General features: G+C 45.7%; 2 protein-coding genes across 4 annotated transcripts in view; both read right to left on the bottom strand.

Annotated features, from left to right (window-relative positions):
• The window catches only part of MRPS6 (mitochondrial ribosomal protein S6), a 56905-nt gene that overhangs the window by 21573 nt on the left and 10705 nt on the right, over positions 1 to 24627 (bottom strand). The window lies entirely within an intron of this gene.
• Positions 1494 to 24627, bottom strand: part of SLC5A3 (solute carrier family 5 member 3) — a 33179-nt gene continuing 10045 nt past the window's right edge. For both annotated transcript variants that reach the window (XM_059686382.1, XM_059686384.1), the window contains one exon: positions 1494 to 13136. In XM_059686382.1, coding sequence (XP_059542365.1) covers positions 10651 to 12807 — 2157 coding nt within the window. In that variant the 5' untranslated portion in view covers positions 12808 to 13136 and the 3' untranslated portion in view covers positions 1494 to 10650. The remainder of the gene's footprint in view (positions 13137 to 24627) is intronic.

Here is a 24627-nt window from a genome sequence, read left to right as displayed (position 1 = left end):
ATGGTGGAGACTCATAAAGGTGCCTCCAAACATCTAAATCAAGACTCTTGGGCCAGAATAAAAAAATAAAAATAAAACAGTGGACGTTCACCTTCTAGAGTGTGCAGGGAATATCACAACAATAAACCCGGACTGTGGAAGCAATGACAACTTCTGGAACCGGAGTCAGCAAGCGCCATGCAGAGACACGAGGCCTTCACGGAGAATCCGCCACTGGCTATGACAATGAGCCCTCAAAGCAGAACTGGGAGGAAAGTCAGGGTGTGGCCGCCTCCTTCTGCCCGATCTGTTTCTCCTCCCCACAGTCTCTAAGAGCAACGGCATCACCTGGAGTCTACATTCAACTTGGAGGCCACATGCAAAAGGGGATATCAACTGCCTCAAAATTATCCAAAAAAAAACTTAAAAAATCAGTTTTGCACCATCATAGCAATAACTTAAGCAAGAATTACCAATGGATGCTGAAGGCAGGGATTCAAGTTTAATGAGGAACAAGTCACTTACAGTCTCCAATGATCTCCCCTCAAATTACTTATTACCAAAAGGCAAGAGCAGGTTGACAGCAGACAACCGGGCAGACACCATCTAAACCAGCGGTTGCCAACCGGGGGTCCGCGAACCACTGGTGGCCCATGAGGTCCGAAAGGCTGGCGATGCCGATCTAAACCACGTATCCAGCCTGCTGTCAACCATAACGGGACATGTCGCACGCCCCCCGACGGGAAGCAGCGAGGGTGTAGTGCTTCTGTTGTCTTCCTGCCCAAATCCAGCGACTTTAATCGTGAGGCAGCGAACCGATCCCACCTGAGGGGCAGTCGCAGAATGACTGTCCTCCAAACGCCAAACACCTCCCTCCCTGAACGGAGAGAAACTGACCCAGGCTACAGGAGGCAGGTGCAAGCACTAAAGGCAACGGCCGGGCCTCTGAAACAACAACAAAACTTTGCTATAAAAGGACGTAATTGAAAAAGCAACGTTTGAATACATTTTAAAAGTGTACCACTATTACTTTCCAGATTTGGGTAATTGGATAGCATTTAGATGAGTGACTGTCCTTATCTTAGGAAATACGCCCCCATGTACTGAGTCGGGGGAGGGGAATGATGTTTGCACCTTAGGCTCACACAGTTCAGAAACATCTGTGATGAGAGAAAATGCCAGAGCTAATGTGGTCAAACATTAAATCAGCTACTGGCGAACCTCGGTGACGATTCCTGGCTTCTTCACACTATTCTTACAACTTTCCTACACCTTGAAATCATTTCAAAACTAGAAGTCAAGAACACGATGGATATTTTTATTTCCTCACTGAGCTACATGTACCTCAATTCTCAGTCAGTGCCTGTGAGCCCGCGTTCACACAGGTCAGCGGCAGCGGGCCCTCACTGGAGCCAGGCAGGGCCAAGGAGAGGAACAGTGTACAAACCCCACTCTGAGACCACACACTGCAAAGTGACACATGTTCACACTGAAAACACTCAGCCACAGAAATGTCAATTTTTCATTTTATTCAAAGTTGGTACATAAGTGCTAACATTTCCATAAAATAATTACTATACTTCAGTTACAGGACAAAAATACCACAGAAAGGAATATACTTTGCAAGAAATGTAGTTCATCTTAAGTTTCCAAATACTTTTGAAGGCGAACGCAGCAGCTGGCAAAATGACACACAGTACACAGAGAACAGTGTATTCTACAGAGTCAGGGATGAGAACTGACAGCTCTTTAGCAGATCTGCTTTTTTTTTTGCTTTTTTAAAACAATAACACTTTTAAAAACACATGAAACCAAGATCATACATGTCTACAATTTTATAAATCAGATTGTATACAGTAGGCTAAAATAGTCAAGCTAGAACTGTCATGTATGGTTAACAATCCTAAATCTACAATCTCAATTGTATTCCTTTCAATATGTAAATAACCTGGTTTAATCAAATTCTACTTTCTGCTTGTAACTAAAACATTGTATGAGATGGACCCAACTAGTTATAAACCTTTAAAAAACAAAAGCTGTAGACAATAAAGGGTATACTGGAAATCTATTTACAATTCAAAAAACTCACCAATAATTCAGCACATTCATTTATGATTCCATTTGGTCTACAATGAACAAGTGATGAGTTGATGCATGTACACAATACACACTACACACCTCAGTGTGCAGGCGGGTCTCTCAACAGGAGTCTGAAGGAAGCATAAAGGCAGGACACTGGGAAGACATTTTCAATGTGGACGTCTTCTAAAAACGCGTTAATACTTACATATCCAAGTCATTAGACAAAGCCGCAGTGCTCCGCTGACACTGGCTTGAGAGTGAAGAAATGGAGGAAGCATCTCACTGGACACTAAACAGGAGTTGGTTTCTTCTTGAAGAAGACTACTGACCTTTGCACAGCAACTGTGTTTGAAATCCACCTCATCAAACAAACAAAAAGCACTGAGAAGCCAACACGGTTCAGGTGATTGCCAACCTGTGTCTGGGCAACAGAAAACAGGATGTCCAAGCAAAGAATGGCAAATCCCGCTCGATTTCTGAACTCTGTTGGCAATCCACACACGGAAGCAGTACTGGTGGGGAAGCAGGGAACGATTCCATACCATCATCTAACGTAACATGTCATTATTAAAAAAAATAAAGCTTTTGTATTGTAATAACCCCACAGAAAAATCCATGAGCAAAAGACTTGTTGATCTGTTTGCCACTCAAAAGTTAGAGATCTCACAGTGAAATCAGGAGTTTCTATTATACATATTTACACAGCGAGGCCTCCTTCACCTAGACTAATTAAAGCAATCTTCATGGAATTATAAACAAAAGATATTCTGACAAAAGAATCTTGCACAGCATTAAGTTCTCACACACACCTGCGTTTAGAAGCAACATGTAATGTGCAGAGCACATACTACAAGAGACGACCAGGGCCTAGCTGCCTTGCCTGACCACCGGCTGCCGGCCAAGGTGCTCCTCAGACCTGTCCTCTGTCTTGACTTTCTGGCGCTACCCTCTCTCAGCCCGAAGCCTGAGGCTTTACCTTCTAGACCAGGGGTCCTCAAACTGTTTAAACAGGGGGCCAGTTCACTGTCCCTCAGACCGTTGGAGGGCCGGACTACAGTTTAAAAAAAAACTATGAACAAATTCCTATGCACACTGCACATATCTTATTTTGAAGTAAACAAAACGGGAAAAAATACAATATTTGTATTTGCATGTGGCCCCGCGGGCCGTAGTTCGAGGACCCCTGTTCTAGATAAAGTGGAGGGGCGCCCGCTACTTCCTGCGGGAGGAGAATCTCTCCCTCCAGGTGTCAGGTGAACCCTCCTAGCACCTGTCACATTAGTGTACCCAGCTTCAATCCCATTCCAGGGTATCAGAGTTCACCAAGTCTTTCTCTAAGAAGACAAACATACAAAACAGAGTGGGAGCAATGGTAGTTACTTCTCCCCATTCTGAGTTTTATCTTTTGACATGTAGGCAAAACCAAAGACAAAGATATCCTTGTTCATTCTTTTTACAAAAAGTATTTTTATTGACTTCAGAGATAGAGAGGGCGAAAGAAAAACAAAGAGAAAGAGAGAGAGAGAGAGAGAGAGAGAGAGAGAGAGAGAGAGAGAGAAACAATGATGAGAGAATCATGGACTGGCTGCCTCCTGCACACCCTACACTGGGGCTGGAGCCCACAACCCAGGCATGTGCCTTTCCCCGGGAATCGAACTGTGACCTCCTGGTTCATAGGTCGACCCTCAACCACTGAGCCACGCCAGCCGGGCTCCTTATTCATTCTTGATAAACAGGAACTATTCAGGTAGAGAAAGTCAGGGTAAGGTAAGGACAATGCCAAGCAGAACCAAACACACCGTTTCCTTCTTTTGCTCACTCATTCACTGACTGCATTAATCTGGTCTTGAAGCAGGGAATGGGACAGGCAAAAGAACCCTGCAGATCCTCACAGCCACCGTGAAAAGCAAGGAGCTCATCTGGGAGCTCTCAGAATTAGTTTGGTGCTAGAACACCTGGGTGAAATTCTGGTAGCAGAGCGAAGGGCAAGGTAACGTCACCCCTTCCACACAAACCTACAGAAAGATGAAAGGCAAGTGGGAGTTGCCCTGTTAAAATAGGGAATTTCTCCACATTTTCAGGGCAGTATTCACGGGAGATTAAATACCCTTAAGCTTTAAGATCAAAACAAATAAACCCTCCAACCTCCAATAGCTCTATAGCACAAGTTTGTCAAGCCGTTCCACCCACCAAAAACCAAGTCTGTCCTTGCTTCTTTGCTTCCAGATTGTGGGAAAGAGCCCACAGACCCCACTGTAGCTGGTGATCCTCAAATAAAACTGTAGCATTACTGACATTTGTATGCTCTCCCTCCACCAAAATACAAACTTCCTCAGGTGATCACACTGGACTGCTTATCCTTTGGAAGCCATACGTCATTGTCGAGGGCTTTCAATACTGTGGTCCCATCCTAACCCCAAACCCTGGCGGGTTCTATGGCTGGCACTTGTGGGATACTGAGTACCGTTACTCTTGTGCTTTCTACATGTGGAGACACACGTGTGGACAGGATTTTGTGCTTTCTATGGGTCTCTGCCCTTTTCCCTATCATGGAATGTGAATTGCTGTCACATACAGGTTCTCAGATACATCTATCAAACCTATACTGGATAATGATAAAGTTAAGATATACTCACAAAATTAATATAAGAACCTTACTTTTTAATTAAGGAAATAAACATGTGCAATAAATAACATTTAAGCTGCAACACCAATTGGAGCTACCTGGTTTCCTTGAACCTAAATAAAGGCTGCATATAAGGTACGTAAATATAAATGCACTTTTTTTTACTTCCCTCACTAAAGCTGTAACAAAATTTAAAAAGAGAAACTAACCCATTTCAATCAGGAAAAGGAAAGGTGTAAACTGGCAGTCAGCACTGGCAACCACAGGCACTAGTCACAACACAAAGCTCAGAAGCAGATTCGATTCCAGACGCACTATAGACTGGCCTTTGACAACTTGGGATTTCAGTAACAGCAATGAGTTTAATTTGTTTCCCACTATTATAACAAAAAAGTGAGTTATTAAAAACATCCCACTTAAAGAAGTCTAGGCTACACTGATACTGAAGAATTATCCAGACTAGTTAGCCCAGAGGCCTTCACAAAAAGGAAACATTCCTTTCTCCACAGCACGAGGGCAACAAGGTGAATTCACCGAGATAAGTCAGTCTCCAATAAGGCTGTGGTTATCTACCGTCAACTTGTGCTATTGCCAAAGTCACTGAAATATGTATTTCCCTTATTTACAGAGTTCTCTGACTGTGAAATGTCTTGAACTGGGGGCGGGGGGGGGGGGGGTTGTCATGGCAACAGTTACAGCGCTTTTCTGAGGAGAGCAGAGCCACCGCAGCTCCACTAGACGAAGCTGAGGCCATGGCGCTTTGCCTTGACTTGCTCTTCAGTTGCGTTATTTACTCCAGCATCTTCCTTCAAACACTGTACATCCCGGTAACCACAACAAACTGCAAAGGTCCGTACAGAGTGAGGCTCATGGGTTAAGTCAACAGCTTCTTAGAAAGTCATGTGCGTGACATGAGTAATGATACAGATACACCACACTGTTTACTTCTGAATCAAAGACTACATGCCAATGGCTAAGGCTGTCAGTTACCACATAAATGGAATGTCTAACCTCAAACAGAAAACTCAATCTATCCTTCATAAAGGATTTGAGATGGAAACAAAAACACAGATGACACAACATGCCTTTCGAAGTCAATGAGCAGTTGAAAGCCTTGTTCCCAGCTGTGGAGGGAGAAGCTTAAATAAAAACATGTATACGAGGAGTAGGTGAACAGAGTGTGGGCACAGCACTGGCCACGCCTGTGAGTTATTTGGGGCCTTAGCTAAATGCTGTTCTGGGAGTAAAGGTAGCCGAGTCAGACCAACAGCATGCCGATGAAGAGACGGGACTTTAATGGAGGAAAAGGGGTTGAGTCAAAAGTCTAACCAAGTGTAGGAACCAAGATTACTTCTCGTGTAGTCCAACTTCATACCTAACTAGTACAAAGGGGTTTCTCTAGATGCCAACTGACTACTCCAACTTTTTACCTTAGTGTAACAAGGTTTTTTGACATCAAAACACCATTCCTCTCTGCACTGTGGCACAGTCTTTTCAAAAGGTCTCATAAATTAATTACTGCTGTCTCCCTAATTTTTAAAAAAGAAGTTTTGAGAATAAAATACTGAATTAGGGCTTTTCTTATTAGTGAACACACACTCTGAGAAAATCATTCTTGAGAATTAACAGTTTAAGCTAATAGAAATGTGGTATTTTTTAGACACATCTATAGTTAATGGATCATTATTTGGATACAAGTCTTCACACTGGTGCAAGAGCAGCGCTTTTGCATACCATAGCAATTAGCCTGGAAATGAGCTAAGGGGACAAAAGGCCGAGCCCAGGGGAAGAATGAAAGCAGTCTAAAGGGAGAGACTCAGGGAGAAGACAGTCTCTCTGCATGACAGGTGGCTATTCTCACGGACACACACACCCTCACTAGTCAAGTCTTCAACATTGAAATGAAGCATTTAACATTCGGCTAATAAGAAACCTTATGAATACTGAAGCCTAAAACCATTCAAATATTAGTCATTTTAACTTCAAATATGTTCATAAACTCCTACTTCACAGTATCAAACATCAAACCAGGGTTTAACAGGCTGCATCTTATTCACTGATGCCCTAACCTATATGGGGGTGGGGGGGTGGGGGGGGGGGAACGCGGGTTAAACCAGCTGAGAGTCAAGATGCTGAGAATTCCAGGAATGTGATTCTACACACTTTTAAGCTCATGTCTGTCCTTTCCGGACTTGTTAACGCTGTGTCTCCCAGGAGCCTCTCCGCATCGCACTAAACAGTGTTCCTGTTCCTAGGAAGCCTGTCTGCAAGTCTCTGCAGCCACATGATGGAACCGGAAGGGTCTGTATACGTCCCTTAACCCAAGCCTGGGCATGGGGAGACGCCACTGCCTGGTGCCCAGGTGGTCCTTTCCCGTGGCAGCATCTCAGATGGAAACGCACAGAGGAGTGAAGGACAAGGAAAGCAGTGAGCGGACACGCCCAGTGGGAACACTGATGGCCTGATCTTCCAATGGCTGGTAATATGGCCACTCTATAGGGTGGTAAAGAATGCCACTAACCCATCGCCTACATTAAATGTTATTGGGGGGGGGGGGGGGCGGGGGGTAAGATCCCCACGCCCAGAATAGGGAGAGGGCACTGGAGTGCCTAAGAACAGCGCAGACTTGACACCCACAGCCCAGGACACACTCAGCCTCAGGTTAGAGCGCCGTTAACCTTTCCACTCAGTCCTCAAAATGTGGATTTCACAAAGTGGTGGGTCCCTGCTCATTACAGGAGGTGCCATCTCTAAAAGCTATGGCTACTGTGACCCTCTCACAGCCAGTGAACAGAAGTGCTGGGAGGTCGGATCTGTGGGATCTGGCCCAGGACACAGCCCGCTGCTCCACTGGGTGCCTCTCTAACTTAGAGACGGCGGGACAACCTCACAGGAAAGAAGAGCCGGAAACGGGCTCAGGTGTTTCAAAAGCTGCTGGCTCCCTTGGGTGGCACGACAAAACGCTCTTAAATGAACAGAGGAATCAGAGGTCCCACAACAGAGCCACAAATTATTCTGCAAACCAGAGTAAGACGCTCTCTCATCAGACCTTGAGACGAAGAGGGCCAAAGGACAAATCTGAGGACGGGGCTACCATTCACCGCAGGTCAGACTGGATCTTCTGCCCTGTGAAGACCAGTGTTCTCACCTCATTCTGACTCTCAGCTATTTTAGTCACTATTCCTCTTGGTCAATTCTGAACCTTAGCTTGAACCAATATAAAAATATATACATGTCTATATAGAGAGATCAATACCATTTAGGACTCATTTCATTAGTGTGAAGAATGAATATTTTTGCTAGCTTCAGACAGACCACGTATCATTCCGTGAACAATCATTCTAATGACCTCAGACTGAAAATGAACCCCTGAAATGAAGCTGCCCTCAGCAACCCACATCCTTTCAAGCACGTTATCTACTGCTGGGAAGCAGCAAGGACAAGCTTCAGGGACTTCAGTCTAAACAAAGTGATGTTTACACGGCAAAGAATAAACAGCCTAATGGATATGCTAATAGTCATTCCTTATTTACAGGCGTTAGTACTCTAAACTTGACCTATTGCTATATACACACACGAACAGACACAGATGATGCATTTCACTATTATACTAAGACAACAGCAGAGAAGGCAGGGGGACCCTAATACTCCAAAAGTGAGGACACAACATAAAATAAAGGGGGAGTCGACATGAACACCACCTACTCATTTGTGCTGTGAGTACAAAGGGTAAGAAGGCTGCCCGGCCAGTATGGCGATCCTCACTGCTGGGTGACCAACCAGCAATGTCATCAAAGAAAATGCCAATTCCTCCAACTGAATGGCATTTTGAAAAATCGGAGAGCCTGCTATTTCCCAAATGCGGAAGGTTATCTCAGAGGAGGAACATTCTTTGAGAAAAGGACGAACCATGAACAAACCATGAGTCCAGAGTGGACACCTGGTTGTCTGTTCTTCCCAGTGGAGTTTGTAATAACCTTGGACGTGTCACAGCCTCAGCCTCCAGGCAAGAAAAGGATGGTCCCTATTTATTTGGCCCCCAACTTATAAACCTTAAGAGTGAAATTGAGAAGAAATTCTACAAGGCACTGTAAGCTCTCAACAACCATGCTATTCACATAAGAAGTGTTTTCTCGGCTACAGCCCCAGTCCATCAGAAAGCCTCCTGCTGGTGGGGAGATATTAAGCTCCCCGATCATTTCTAAATCAACTTTGGACTAATCAAGTCCATCATTAATGAAACTGATTTATAGAATACAAAATAGTTAATGTCATTAGGACTGAGTTTTGATTCAAAACCTACAAAAGTACCTAAAAAAGTAATAATTTTGCCTGAATATAAGCTTAATAAAATCATGCGATTTAAAAAGTATCAGAGTACAGAAAAGTCAAAGAAAGTAGACACACAGGCAGTGTCCTTCATCTGTCATGGAGTTTGGGAGGGGATGGCGCTGCACAGACACTGAACTCCAGAATCTGCGGAGCTTCCCTCTACCACCTTCTGTGCACCTTGCCCTCGTGAGGGGGCATCAGCCCGTGAACGCCGAATCCCATCTATGGAGGTTGCAACTGTGAACCAAGCCATGTCAAGATAAAGGGTCCTATGATCACACAGGTCCTGTAACCCTCCGGGAGGCACGCTACTAAACCCGGAGCTCCTGCTCACAGCACCTCTCACACATGCTGTCCATTCTGTAAGGACGATACTGACAATCTCCCCACGGCAAACATGCACTGAGTGCCCCTTACTCATGGCCAGTTTGCATTCAAACATCTTCATGCTCTAAGTCACTTAACTTTTTAAGCAAAAATGTATAGGCCGGGTTCGGATGGCAAGTCTTTTGAAAAGGTGTAGCAAGAAAAACACTGATCAAGAATAAACATACTCTCAGAATTAAATTTTCCCTCTAAAGCCTAAACAACCTCCATATAGCGTGATCTGATCAGGCAGGGCAACCCAGCACTAAGGCAGTGTCAATTTTTCTTCAATTTCTGAACATATCTTCCAACTGGATCTACTTGGGAAGCCATCTGGCTACGCAAGAGCGTCACCAAATGCCAAGCCCGTGCCTAGGGAGTTAATGGAGTACAAGCAATCACCTGCTCAGCGGAAGCTGGTCCGACACTGCTTAGGGGCTGCAAAACTCCCAAGCAATATGAACAACCTTAATTTGGCCAATGAATGTGGAGGTCATCAGCAATGTTACTTCATCTTCCCCCCATAACCACTTAAAAATACAGTAATGGCATATAACTTTATAAAGACAGACTTGGTGGTCATTTGAGTATGGTTCACTAAAATTCAAAGTGGGGAAAAAAGGAACTGAACAAACTTTCCCCCAACACTGCATATAGTGGTGGTACAAGAATAGCTACAGAAAGATGGTCTTCCTTTCTTTTGGCAATCAGAATCCACAGGCTCATGCTAACCAAATGAACCCGGCAGCTAACTAACTTGTCCTGGAACAAGTGCCTCACTAGCACATAAGTTAGATTTTCAGTACAGAATTGATTATACAATCTCTACAAGTGCAAATTTTTTTTTTTTTTTAAATGGTAGGAGGGATTACAGAGACAGGAAAAAACTCTGAAATGAGCAAGTCTTCTACTTCAGGCTAAAATCTACCAGGACCTGGCAGTGCAGACAGTTCACTTTCTCGTGACAGCTTATATCTGCTCTACGTGTTCTGTGAGAATAATTGGTCTTACTTTGGTATGAAAAATTTTAAACCATATTTGCACAATTCAGTCTATTACACAAGCTTTGCTTCATTTACATTGAAAGTTTACTTTCAGCCGTCTCTGGGAAAATAAAGTCTTGCAAATAGATGATGTTCTGCTGAGTAAAATTTGGCTAAAACCTACAGCGTAAACAATGCCTGAAAGATGCAACAGTTATGTAAGTTTTTTTTCCCAAAGACCAGTATTTTCTTAAGTTACTGTCTCACCATATCCTTAAAAGTTCATAAGGAAAAATAAACAAACATGAAAATTCCAAGTGAACACACCGCAAAAAGTCCAATATCTAGTATTAGTTTAATATGTGGAGGCTCTTCCAGCATCTGTAAACAGACCGCCTCCTCCTCCATCAGGTCTCTGAGACTCCTCTTGCTGAGGCTCTTACTTTTAAAGCCACAGAACCAATCTATTAACTTGCAGCAGCGGCCTCCATCCTCTGCTTCTTTCTTTCTCTCTTTTTCACCCATGAGTGCTGCTTGCCCATTGGAATAAGCGTCTACTGGTGTTTCTGCCTCTGAATGACCTAAGGAAGCCGCAGCGTTGCCCTCCTCCCTGCAGGTCCCCAAGAGGTTAACATCTTCAGGCTGAAGGCCCTTAATGCTGTCTTCCGACTTCCCATTGGGAATGATGTGGTTGATGGGCTCACTGTTCTCACTGCATCTCAGGATGCTCTTCTCCTGCATTTTGTATGGTTCGTCTTTCGGGGAGCAGCTCTCCTCCACCACCACGCTCTTCTTAGACCAAAAGGTGGTGGTACGGATTTGTTCCTTCGTGGGCGGTGCCGTGAGGAGGCTAACAATTACAGTAATGAGTCCAGTGACCCAAAACAACGCGGTGGCCACGTACATGTAATGAATGTCTTTGATGAAGCCAGGCCTGTTATCGGGCTGGTCACATTCCGGGACCCGGTAGGTGAAGGCTAGTATTAAGCGCACTGCTCCGAGAACAAAGCCAGCCACTCCCCCATAGAAAGCCCCTTGCTCATTGCAGCGCTTCCAGAAAATTGCCAGAAGGAACAGGGCCGCCACGGGGGGCGTCAGGTAATCTGCCACCTCCTGAATGTAAAGGTACATCTGGCCTCCTTGCATCTCCACGATGATTGGCACCCACGCAATGCTGATCACCACCATGAAAGCCACAAATACCCTCCCCACGATCATGAGTTCCCGGGAGCTGGCGTTCTTGCGGATGAGTTTGTACACATCCAGGGTGAATATGGTGCTGGCGCTGTTAAAGATCGAGTCCAAGTCACTCATCAGAGCCGCGATCATCACCGCCATCATCAGGCCCCGGAGGCCCACGGGGACCAGCTTCATGACCAGGCGCGGGTACGCGATGTTAGAGCAGCCGGCTCTGCTGCCGCACACCTGCATGCAGTGCTCCGGGTTGATGCAAGCTATGTCATCCGCAAACAGTATCCTGGAGATCATGCCTGGGACCACAATGATGAACATGGGCAGAAGCTTCAAGAAGCCAGCCATCAGGGTGGAGCCTTTGGCGTGCGAAATGTTTTTAGCTGCCAGTACCCTCTGCACGATGACCTGGTCAGCGCACCAGTACCACACGGAGGCTGGGGTCTGCCCGAGAAGGAATCCAGGCCAAGGCACATCTTCATCTGTCGCACTCCGCAACATTTTCAGTGCATTTTTCTTAGGGTGGACTTTACAAGAATTGGTGTTGGAAAGGTTGTATGTCAACAAGATGGAAGTGACATTGGGTGAGGCCAACATGTACCTTCTCTTAACTTCCTCAAACCCGCCAACCTCCATCATGCTAAAAACCATAAGCGTGAGGGCCCCAACGATCATGAGCAGCGCCTGGAGAGTGTCTGTGTAGATCACCGCAACAAGGCCTCCGGTGACAGTCAGCAAGGCAGTCATGCCAATGAGCAGGATGACTGACACATACAGGTTCCAACCCAAAGACTCTTGGATAAAGAGGGCGCCTGAATACAGATCCACTGAGAGCTTGGTGAAGATATAGAGAATCAGAGACAAGGCTGCAAAATAGACCTGAATCCTATGGCCACCAAAGCGCTTGGACAAGTACTCAGGCATGGTGTACACCCCCGACCGGATGTAAATCGGGACGAAAACCCATCCCAGGAGCTGCAGCAGCAGTAAGGCATTGAACTCCCACGCACCGACTGCAAATCCACTGGCCGCTCCAGATCCCGCCAGCCCAATGAAGTGCTCACTCCCAATGTTGCTCACAAACAGAGAGGCCCCAATCGCTACCCAGGTCATCGAGCGCCCGGCCAGGAAGTATCCGCTCACGGTGCTCCTGTTAGACTTCCACATGGCAAAGAAGCCAATGCCCAGGACCAGGACAAAGTAGAGGGCCACCACGGCAATGTCTGCCGTCTCCAGCACAGCCCGCATGTTGGCCACTTTGTGAATAACGGTGTCCAACAACGCAAGTGTCCGACTTGTTATTTACGCATTAGTAACCCAGCCAGGGCTGTAAGCCGTACGGGAGCTGGACTACAGAGCCACAGAGCAGGCAGTCTTTGTCCTTTGGTTTGCTGTCTTGATGGTGGTGGTGTGATAAACTCGGAAGGAGACAGTTTAAATTTTCCTCCGCTTCTTAATTGGGATTGAGAACTTAGCTCGTACTCTTAATCCACTCTCACAGACCGTCAGCATTTGCCCAGGTGCGGGAGGAGAATTCTGAGTTGCAGCTAAGTCTAGTGAAGCCTACTGTACCAGCCCTGCAAGGCAGCAAAGACAAAAGACAAAGGTTGAATTAGAGGAAGCGCTCACCACGCGACGAGGAAATGTTCAGTCTAGCAAAACGGCGCAACAAGACATTCTTTATAAAAAGAAAAAAAACTCTGAAAATATATTTCATTTCCACAGGAAAGAGCAATCTATACTATCACAGCTGATACTTAAAAGTCAGCGAAAAAATGTATCATTTTGAACTAAGAATAAAAATTAATTGACCTCACAATTAAATGGCCTAACTTCTCTAGCAACTAAGAACTGTTGGCCGTGACATTGCCCTTTCGTTCTTACTATGGTGTCTCAGACTGGAACAGGCGCCAAGATCTTAAAGCACCTTAAAAAGGGGAAAAACACTAATTATTCATAAAGAGCATCAAAATGAATCTTCAAATACTATAAATCCCAGGAGAAATGTGACAGCCAGGCAAGTCCCTGGAGAGAACAGACAGGTGGTTCTTCCCAGGTGCTGTCATCTACCCCAAACAGAAAAGAAGTACTGCTTAGTCTGTGCAAATCTAATGCTCTAAAATGTTCCTAGATTCCTACTACAAATGTACATCTGTACTAACGATCACACAGAAACCCAGAAGCTGTATGGCGACTCCTGCCCTAAAGGGAAAAAAGGCACTCGACACACACACACAAAAAGTAGGAATATACAACTCAAAAAATAACCCCAAATTTCACTCTTCCGATAGCAGACACTGAATGATTTAAAAAGTTCAAGAAGCTCGTTTCCTTTCCTTCCTCTTCATCAGACAATTATTTCCAAGAGAATCTCTGAGCAGATAAAAGCACCGACAAAGACTTGATTTTGTTGAATATTTTTTTCTTTTAATGCTTTCCTGTTGAAAGGTATAGAAAGCAAGGAGAAAAGGAAGAGGAGAAAGTTTCCTGGAAGACTGAAAAATAATTCAATTTTTATTATATTTCCAAATCTCAACAAAACAGACATCTGTCAATCATCTTCAGTCATTGAGACAGGTACTTTCCAACCTGGATTAAGAAAATCACTCTGCAAAACATATTTAGAAGTACTTAAAATCAAGTTTATGCATTGATGGTTTTTCTCCTGGAAAAGAGATAAATTCTGAATCTTCAAAGTTAACTATGATTGTAGCCCACAGATCAACATGAAGAACATTGTTATTTAAACCCTGCCTTCAAAAAAATAAGTAAAATAAAATAAACAAGCCTGCCTTCCACATGCAGCAGCAACCTCAGAGTGAAATGTTCTTCTATGCTTGGCAAAGCACGTTCTTTATGAATCTAGGCATTTTTCTTAAGTAGCAAACCCAAGTCCTAGAAATGACACTAAAGCTACCTCTTTCCAAACTATTCACCATGGACAACAGTACTCAACACTGCAGCCCACACCTCGCACCGCTGGGAAAGGGCCTCATTCATATAGCTGCCCAGATAGCAAACGCCTTCATGCCATCTTGATGCCTTTTTAAGATAAAGCACGGCAATAATTGTACAAGTGGTCAAACCCTTCCTCCTAGAAGCCAGTGGCAATAATGACTGGCGTGGAGCCGCTGCCATAGCCCACAGCCTAGGGTACAGCAGAAGTGGGGTTTCCATCATGTCATACTTGCCAAATCCTGAAGGCAGTCAGATTTCCGCGTCCACTTTCCCATCAACAAAAAACTTTCTGGTTTTTAAAAAATATTTGGATAGTTTTTAGAAGAACCATCTAATTTTTAATAAGAGTCTAATCAGATGACCAATAAACAGGAGTTATTTAACAGGGTCAGGTCCTCACGTAGAATGAGAACTGTGGCAGGTGAGACCCTGCCTTCCAGAGCTCTCCCTGCCCCCGACATGCAGGCCGTGCCCTTGGCCTCTTGTTTCAACATAGAGGAGCCCAGCTCACTGGTCAGAGGGCCTTTCGGGTGTCACTCTTCTCAGTGGCAGCAGTAGACCCTGTGTTTCCGGGAAGGGACAAACACCCAGAATGGGTTTTGTGTTTTTCTTTTTTTTTTTTTTTTTTTGGGGGGGGTGTGTGTTGTGGCAGCGGCTTTTTATTAGAAACGCCACAAGCGCGCCCTTCCCCGTCGCCATGCGGCACTGCTGTCAACACTGTCTTCAGAGCAGGTCCCACTCGTCCAGTCGCATGCCTGAGCTGTGCTGCTCCCTGCTGAGTGCTGACTCCAGGCCACGCGCGGTCTCCCCTCTAACTGCTCTAGAACAACGGTGAGCGGGAGGCCAGCTCGGCCCACAGGCGGAGGGGTGGGGGACAGAGCTGACCCCGAGTCTACTTTCCGCCTAGGCTTCCTCAAACGCTTCCCACGCCACTGCCGCCAGTCCCCGCCGGGTGCCATGCAGGTCTGGGGCAGGTTTAAGGTTTTTCCAATTTAAGCAAAAACCATCCAGAGACCAGCACCTGGTAAAGACTGAAAAAGGAAAAATAAAACAAAACCAAAAATAGGTCAATTTAGTTGAAAAATAGAGAATCCTTAATATTTCACATTCTGAACTTCAGAACTTTAGGAGAAAATTGTGCAATCCTTAAAAGTGACTCCAAATAAAATATACAGTATCAGTTCTACACGTTTTTTCTCTCCCTTTAAAACGGCAAACATTTATTTCTACAACAGAACGGCTGCCCCTGGGTGTGGGGGTGGAGGGGGATTGGTTCCAGGCTCCCGGGATACCCGAACCTGTTTGCATATAACCCACATTTGCATGTGGCTCCGGCAGGGAGCGCCTCCATGTCACTTCTTCCTCGTGGGTTCAGCCTAGTGTGGCTGGCCCAAGTTTTGCTTTTGGAACTTTCTGGCATGTTTTTCTCCCCAAAATATTTTTGATTTGCTTTTGGTTCAATCTGCAAATGCAAAACCTGTGGCTACAGAGGGCCAACTCTACAATGAACACTATCCAGCATTCCTTTATTTTCAAAAAGAATGCACATGGAAAAATTGTTTCTTCAGCTAAAAATGAAGCTTTTATATTTGTTTTGTTTTGAATTTCTTGGACTAAGCTGGTTCACAGTTCAAGTAAACCTCAAGTGAGAAATGTGGGACAGTAGGTACCGTACTAAGTATGTGGGTTGGCTCATTGGTAGTACATTTTTAAGAAAACAATTATTCTCTAGCGAGAGTGGTATTTGTAGAAAGTATAAAGAAATGGTCCCCTAGCAGCAATGGACAGAACAAACTGAGCCAAATCTTGAACACAGGGGTGTTCTGAACCACCAGACTCCTCCTCACCCCCCGAGGCCTCCTTCCCAGAGAGGAATCCAAAGAAATACACATATTTGCTATGTTTGAACAGCTAGAAAGAGAAAAACAGGTAAGACCAAATTTAAATCAGCTATTGAATTCCTTCAACTTATAATTAGTAATAACGACCAAATCCAACATCTTCCTTCTAATATCCAGGTCAACCATTTAATTTCTCCTCCGAACTAGGGTACTATTCTAGGACAATCTGTAAAATCCAGGCCGGATGTCCACCCTCTACAGAGAAAGCCACTGTCTTAAAACCAAACAGAGAACAAGAGCCATCAGGCTCCAAGTCATTAAAAAATTCATTGAGGCACATGGGCTGGCTAAGGCTAGAGTCCAGTGACTCTAAAAGTGACCAAGCAACGCTTTTAGTTTGGAGGTGAGTTTTAAAAGCACACACCCAGAGACAATGTGAGCAGGTCCAACCCAGCGCCGTGGAAAACAGGCTTGCCGAGTCCTGTTCATCTTCTGATCCAATGACAATACCCACTTCACCAGCGACTCCTTGAAGGGCTGTGAGCACCTCCGAAAGCTGACATGAGTAGCGGCCTGGGCGAGAGAGCAGGTGAACCCTGGGCAGGGGTCGGCGCTCTGTCATTTCCTGACTTTATGAGCCTCAACCGTCTCACCTGTGAAATAAAACCACTACCTCGCTCCTGATGGTTTAATGAGGAATAACTAACATGTAGACAGCACAGAGTACTGCCCAGTGCCACAGGCAGGTGCTCAATGAATGTCACTTTACCTTCCACTTGTAAAAACTATTAGTGATGATCATCGGCTTCTTTCAAATTAAACTGTCAACCGCACACCAGGCATGCTAGGATCCTCATTATAGATAAAAAAAAGAACTAGATAAAATAATGTATGAAATATACAGTTCTCTCACAAATATTTTGAAGAGGCTCCCAACCACTCATCAACTATTAGTTCCCATTTAAGTCAACTTATTCAAGTAAAACACCAAAAAAAAAATTAAACTGATACAGAATTCTACTTACAGACCCTTTGCTTCCCTTTTGTCATCTTGATTTGAGGCCCCAGAAAAGCAAGTTCTGCTGGTGAAGCAGATTAATGGTGCGTGGAACGCGCATGAACATGCTCAACGAGGCTCTCCTCACCCTCGGCTCACTGTGACATGGCGTGGGTCATGAGTGACACTAAAGCAAAATGAGCACCCCTAATGCAACTGGTATCAGTCCAGCCAATTTCAAATCACAAACACAGCTGAGGACAATATGAAACCGCATGATGTAAGTCCCTAAAACATTTGAAGAGTCTGCCCTTACATCTCTTTGAAAAAACATTTCTATTACACCTACAACCTCAGCTCTTCCAGTTGTTAGAGAACCCAAGAAATCTAAGAAACCCTTCGGGAACTCCGGGAAAGTCAAACTGAATCCTGAGGATTTCTAGTCCCCACATCCCAAGTAAACCATTTCTTCAAATAAAATATTCACCTACAAAAGTTCATAAACCACCAGATTTGTCATTTCATACACATATACACATTCTCCAAGACATCTCATTCAACCTGCTTCTATTGACTAGAAGTCTGGCTTACAGTGCTGGCTTGTTGTTGTTTTTTAAAGAAGTCTCAGAGAAAGAAGGCCAGAGGGCCGTATATGGGGCCAACTTTGAAGCTGCTTGTGGATGATAATGGATCACGAATGTGGAGCAAACTCCAATAACCTATTTTTTTGAGAGATGAAATATCAGAGCAACAGCACACTGACAGCATATCACATGATCCCAACATCTGAACAGCTACGTTAACTCTTAATGGGAAGAATTCACGAGGATCAGCACTATTCCCTCATGAAAAAGCGGTTATCGAAGATGTTATAAATAATGGACATGAAAAATTAAAACCTGAGACTTCCTGACCTAAGCTGACACCTTGCAGGCACTGGGCCTAGTGCTGTGAGCATCACCTTAGTCCTCATAACATCAGGGCGTAGTATGTTATGCTGATCATTTTACAGATGAGAAGACTGAACCCATGAAGCCAGGGTGCAGGTGTCTGTGTTCACAACAGCAGTGGCACTGCGTCTGTCTAAATAGCTTCTGCCCGCCGTCACCACACAAGCCTACCTTCGATGAAAAGCACAGTTAACTAAATAGACTACCAACAGCACACAGGGCAAAACTGAACGAGGGCGTTTGTGTGTGATCATGCGTAGATGGATGTGAATGCAGGAAAGTAAAGAGACCCAAAATAAAAAGAAGTCCCGTCCCAGGCTTCCTAGGTAAGTAAATCCGAAGACCGGAGAACCTTGATGAGTCAGCTCTAAGACCAGGCGGCTCCAGGTTCTCACTATTCAAGCCCAAGACTTCGGCCTTCATTCTCTCTTAGTGAAAAAATAAGTCCCAAAGTCTCTTCGACTCCTGGCTGTTTCCATGAGCTCTGTGAACCCACCCAAGCCAGTCCTCCCTCACTGCCCACTCCCACGTCCTTAAGACACGAGGTTGAAGAACTGGCGCGCACGGTCCACAGATCTAAGAGTTCTCATAGTAAAACCTACGGACCACAGTTCTTACTGCATCAAGTATTTGCGACCACCTATCCTTTCATTTGGGAGTAGAAATAATTTCGCCCCCACCTCTTAAACCTGTTCTACTCTCAGTCCGCCTCATCTCAGAGAATGGCAACCCCATCCTCACTGTTGCTCCAGCCAAAGTATCAATTGTCCTTGAACAGCTTGCTCACCTTCTCTCACCCACACACATCAATCCTTACTTAGCCTGTTGACTCTACCCCCAAAAATATCCAGAATCAGACCACTTATCAGCTCAATTGCTAGCACACTGGTCCAATCACATCCCACCTCATCCAGTTCTAACTGCCCAGCCTCTTAACCTGCACCCAAAGGCTTGGCCCTGGCCCACCACAGGCATTAATTGACACGGCGAGCTGTCACCTCTGTCACCGTGGACACAGTACCAAACACACCTCTGGGCCTTGACACAGGCTGTTTGTTTCCTATGCAAAGTCCATTCCCAGATTTACCAGACTTGCTCCTCTCATTTAAATCTTTGTTCAAAAGTACCTTCCCTAACCGTCCCAATTCCTCCTTCTCCTGCTGTTTTTCCATAGCACTCAACACCATCTAACTTACTGGAAAACTCACTGAGCTGTCTCCTCACCACCAGAATGCGGACTCCCCGAGGGCAGGTTCTTGTCTGTGTTGTTCACCGATGCGGCTGCGTCAGGAACACTCATGCACACCGCCGGTGCTCAAATGCTTGTTCAATCGGTGAATCAAATGCTAACGACGAAGTACCTGACGGGACAGTGTTGAACTTCCAACATCCTCCACTACCACCCACAGTGGGCTTCTCAGTCAACAGTAAGAGGGGGCAGGCCGCAGGCCCAGGAGGAGGGCATCTCCCCCCACCGAGGGCTCAGCACGTCCAACAGCCCTGGGAAGGGCGTGTGGAGCCTACGAGGCAGGTCACGGCCCTTGTTCAGATAAACATCTCCTGGGCCGAGATGCAGTCAAGTCCGGCCTGACGCCATCATCCATCCCGACCACCCCGTCAGGCGGGCCCACTTCCCTTTGTTGTCCTAACTCCACTTCCGAACGTGCTCCTATGTCACCACTGCGAGTGTCACCTCCACCTCAGTGCAGGGACAGCGCAGGCCTCCTCGGGCAGTGCGTTCTGTCCATGGTCATTTCCACGGTCAGGACAGGTCGGTGCTCCCTCCAGACAGTCCCAGTGCTCTGCTGGCGTCGCCTAGGAAGAACCCTCCTTCTCCACCTCCCCACGAGAGTGAAGTTAAATGTTCCCGAGACAGAAAGTTACTTTAATAACTGTATTTACCAACATTAGTGCCAGGCACCGTTTTTACACTACATGTATCAATCAGCTCATCTCAGCCTCACAAAAACCCAGGATGTAGGCATGGTAATTAATACCAATTTACAGATGATAAAATTGAGGACATATTACAGGGTCACTAAGGGAATCCAGAAACATGCTCTGTGAAATAAAGATAAGGAACATCCTTTCAACACTTTCCAGAAAGATACACATTAAAAAGTTGAAATAGCCCTGGCTGGGTGGCTCAGTTGGTTGGAGCAGCATCCTGTACGCCTAAAAAGTTGAAATAAACACAAGTCAGAAAAACTGGCCGATCAATACAGAAGGAATGCTGCAGTTAGAAAACTACCCTGTGCACCCGACCCGATGCTGAACCCAGGCCATGATTACAACAGGTGCCGAGCCCTTCCGTGAAAGGCTGAGGGGGCTTCAGCAGGGATGGGTGAAGTGCCTGCACCACCGAGAGCGAACCTTCTCTCTTAAAGGCGGACATCCGCGCCCTGCTGGGAGGCTGCACCCAGGAACACTCATGAACGCTTGCAAAACAAAGCAACCTCAATCTAATCAAGTTCTTCTACTATTATAGGAAATACCCAGAACAGTAAATCACCAGCAAACTAACCAAACTCAGAAAATGAGAAGGGAGGGGGCGCCATTCCAGTCATATGCCACTTAAAGGCAGGAGAGATTCTGAGAAAGGCACTGTGTCTTTGTGCAATCACCACAGAGACACTCCTAGCTGGCACTGCCCACTACACACCTGGGCTGTCTAGTGTACCACTGCCATGTATACAGTCTGTCATCGACCGAGACATCGTTACCTGGCACATGACTGCCAGAGTAAAACACTTAAGAAGCCATTGGTCTAGACCAGTGGTCGGCAAACTCATTAGTCAACAGAGCCAAATATCAACAGTACAACGATTGAAATTTCTTTTGAGAGCCAAATTTTTTAAACTTAAACTATATAGGTAGGTACACTGTTATTAACTTAATTAGGGTCCTCCTAAGGCTTAGGAAGAGCCACACTCAAGGGGCCAAAGAGCCGCATGTGGCTCACAAGCCACAGTTTGCCGACCACTGGTCTTGACCTTGTTTGGGCTCAGATTCCATTAAACCATGGAGAAACAATGGAGACAATCAGGGAATCTGAACTTGGACTAGACGTTAAGGGTTGCATAAAGGCACTATGGCTGTCTTTTTCAAAAGGCCTTATCTTTTAGACACATATGAAATATTTACAGGTGAAATTTTATATCTGCATTTGCTTTACAGTAATGCACTGATAACTGCTTCAGAATCCTCAACAGATGCTAAAGCCAGTGGAAGACAGTTGGAGGAAAGAATCTTGTCTCAAACTTATCACTCCATAAACCCCCTACTCGTTACAAAAGGAAAAAGTACATGTACATGGAACAATCTGACGGGTAAAACCTACATGAAATGACTGCCTCACATCAACAGCGGGACAAACCGACCCGCTAGGAAGTGCTCCCGCCCGATGTTCCACCGATGAGAGAGCAACCAGTCAAACCCAAACTGAGGGGCTCTGCGGCCCGTGGGTGTCCTCTTCAGAGGGCCACTGTCGTGAATGACAAAGGCCTGAGACTGTTCTAGACCAAGGAGGCCAAGCAACTAGATGCACAAGCCTTCAGTGAAAACTGGCTTTTAAAACTACAGGTTATTACTGAAATAACAATCAACTTGACCGTACAGTGAACATTTAAAAATAATACTGAATCAATGTCCAATTTCTGTGCAATGGTTGTTTTGGTTAAGAAAGCCCTTATTCCTAAGAAAGGCATGTCAACATGCCTACTTTTCAAATGGTGCAGCTAAAATATGGATAATTCTAACAAATAGTGATCCAGGCAAAAAGTTCACAGGTGTTCACTGAACCATTCTTGCAAATCCTCCAAAGGTTTACATTTAAAAAACAAAGTTGAGCCCTAACAGGTTTGGCTCAGTGGGTAGAGCGTCGGTCTGCGGACTGAAGGGTCCCAGGTTCGATTCCAGACAAGGGCTTGTACCTTGGTTGCGGGCACATCCCCAGTAGGGAGTGTGCAGGAGGCAGCTAATTGATGTTTCTCTCTCATCGATGTTTCTAACTCTCTATCCCTCTCCCTTCCTCTCTGTAAAAAAATCAATATATTTTAAAAAATAATAAATAAAAAGCAACATTGAGGAGGATGAAGAGGGAGCGATGCCGTTGTGTCCCAGGCACAGAGCCTGCCAGGTGAGTGCCCACCCTCCCCACCGGAGGCTCCCCCAGTGTGGCTGCCCGTGGGGGGAGCAGAGGCACAGCCTCCACCCAGAGGAAGAGCTCAAGAACCTGCGGAGGGACTGACTGCTCCGAGCCCCCCCCAAGGGCCTGGGCACGTGGATTCGTTTTCACTGCACCCTTTCTGTACTAAAAGAGATTGGACACTAAAAATAAGTAATAGGTAAAGTTAAAAATGTATAAAATAATCCAGCAAAAAATGGGGAGGGGAGTGGAGCTGAAGAAAGATTGGTAAAGTTAGTTAACTGTTTACACTGGGTGAGGGGTCTCGGGATCAATTCCTGGTCAAGGGCACTTACCTGGGTTTCAGTTTTGCTCCCCACCCCGGGTTAGGGTGTGCAGGAGGCAACCAGAGGATGCGTTCTCTCACATGGACATCTCTCTCTCCCCATTCCTCCCACCCTTCCACTCTCTGAAAGGCAATGGAAACAATAGCCTCAGGTGAGGCTTAACCAAAAGAAAAGGCCGAGGGGCGAACAGCACTGAACCCTCCCACGCTGGGCTCTTCCGGGAAGGCTGGCCGAAGGCTTAGAGCCACACCTGCTGAACAGCATGGTGGGTACGGCTCCCAGCCCAGGCCCAGCGAACGCCCCCTGCGCCCTCCCCTCACCCGAGCACACCAATGAAAAGGAAATCTTCCCTTTCTGCCCCTTCAGCGGGCTGTTTCTCTTCGTAGCATTTGGTTTGTCTCCTTCCTAGAATGTAGCCTCCCCCGAAACTGGGGCTGTCTGGTCACCCCGCATTCCCTAACACACGCCAGAGCTGGCCCTGGTAGGCACTAAGTCCTGTGAGACCTCCTCCATCGCAGTGGCTCCTCTGCAGACGCTGTCACCAGCCGGCAGCTGCCGGGTGGAGGTGGCCCGGGGAGCCTTGCTGAGCGCTTCCTGGGCTGCTGTGACACCCTGTTGTTTTTTCTTCTATAAAAGGAGACCACTCTCTCTAACCCTGATTCAGCCGGCAGAACACACAGCCCCTGAGAACTAGGTTTAGACCGTAAGGTGAGAGAGGGAGAACATCCCACCAGGCCCATTTGTGGTTCACCTTCATCCTACTGGCTTCCAACTTCACGTCCCTAGAAAAACGATTCCTAAACCAGATAACAATTCTGACTTTTCCATGTGACTGAGGCCAAAAATGTAAACACAAGAGTTTTCCTGGTGGACCAACTCTAACTCTCCAAGGAGGCCAAGTCATAATAAAAGGTCCTAGAATTGGGATATTTCCTCAGGCAAACACTTTTGGTTGGAATATTTTTAAACTTTCTAATTTTCCCAAGGATCAGAACCACTTCCATTGGATGTCAAAGGTAGAAGACCTTGAAATTACAGCTTCCAATTATTCCATCCTAATCAGATAAAATATTTAATAAAGAAATGGTATTAAGAGGAATTTCTTTTCTTCATGTTAATCTTCTTAACCTGAATTTGCAAAAGCTCCTGGCTGTCGTTCACAGGTGAGAACACATTCCTGAGACCCACAGCGCCACCAGCGTCTGCAGACTTAGGACCGTCCCTGACGGAAACTTGGTACCAAAGGTTAGCAAGGCAGCGTGACACCGCTTTCTCATGAAAATGCTAACAGAACAGAAGGTAACAGTGCACGAGCGAAAGAAAAGCAAAACCGTCTACTACTGGGTCATGTAGTTCCTTAACGGGTTCCAGTCATTTTTTAGAAGGACACTGAAGTACATCTTTCCTGTACCGTTTGCCTGGCAAAGATCCTATCCCCAAAGTTAGCTTTCCACTCAACAGAAACTCACCTTTGAACATGAACCTAAACCAGTACTGAATGATGTTTTATATTCATAATTTGCACATCGGGCACCTGAACACAAACTGAAAGCAGGCAGATGTCTGGCCTACCCTCCCCCCACCCCCCACCCCCCCTTACAGCTGTGCCTGGAATTCCTCACCTGACAAACTTCAAGTGTTTTAACAGCCCGGGGAGGGTCGAGAAGAGTGCTTTAAAAACTTAACTCCAAACAAAGACAAAACCAGGGATTCATTCTGGGGTAGACACAGACAAATGCCAGTTGATGAGCACTGAGGGTTCCAGGTCAAGATATTGCTGTTGGGGCCACGCTTTCTCTTGCAATTTCATCTGGAAGCTCTCATCCACACCAACCTCTACCAAGTTTTC

Source organism: Myotis daubentonii, chromosome 3 (assembly GCF_963259705.1).
Source record: "Myotis daubentonii chromosome 3, mMyoDau2.1, whole genome shotgun sequence".
In the NCBI taxonomy this organism is placed as follows: domain Eukaryota; kingdom Metazoa; phylum Chordata; class Mammalia; order Chiroptera; family Vespertilionidae; genus Myotis; species Myotis daubentonii.
Note: the sequence above shows the minus strand (reverse complement) of the source record. Positions and strands in the feature narration are given on the sequence as shown.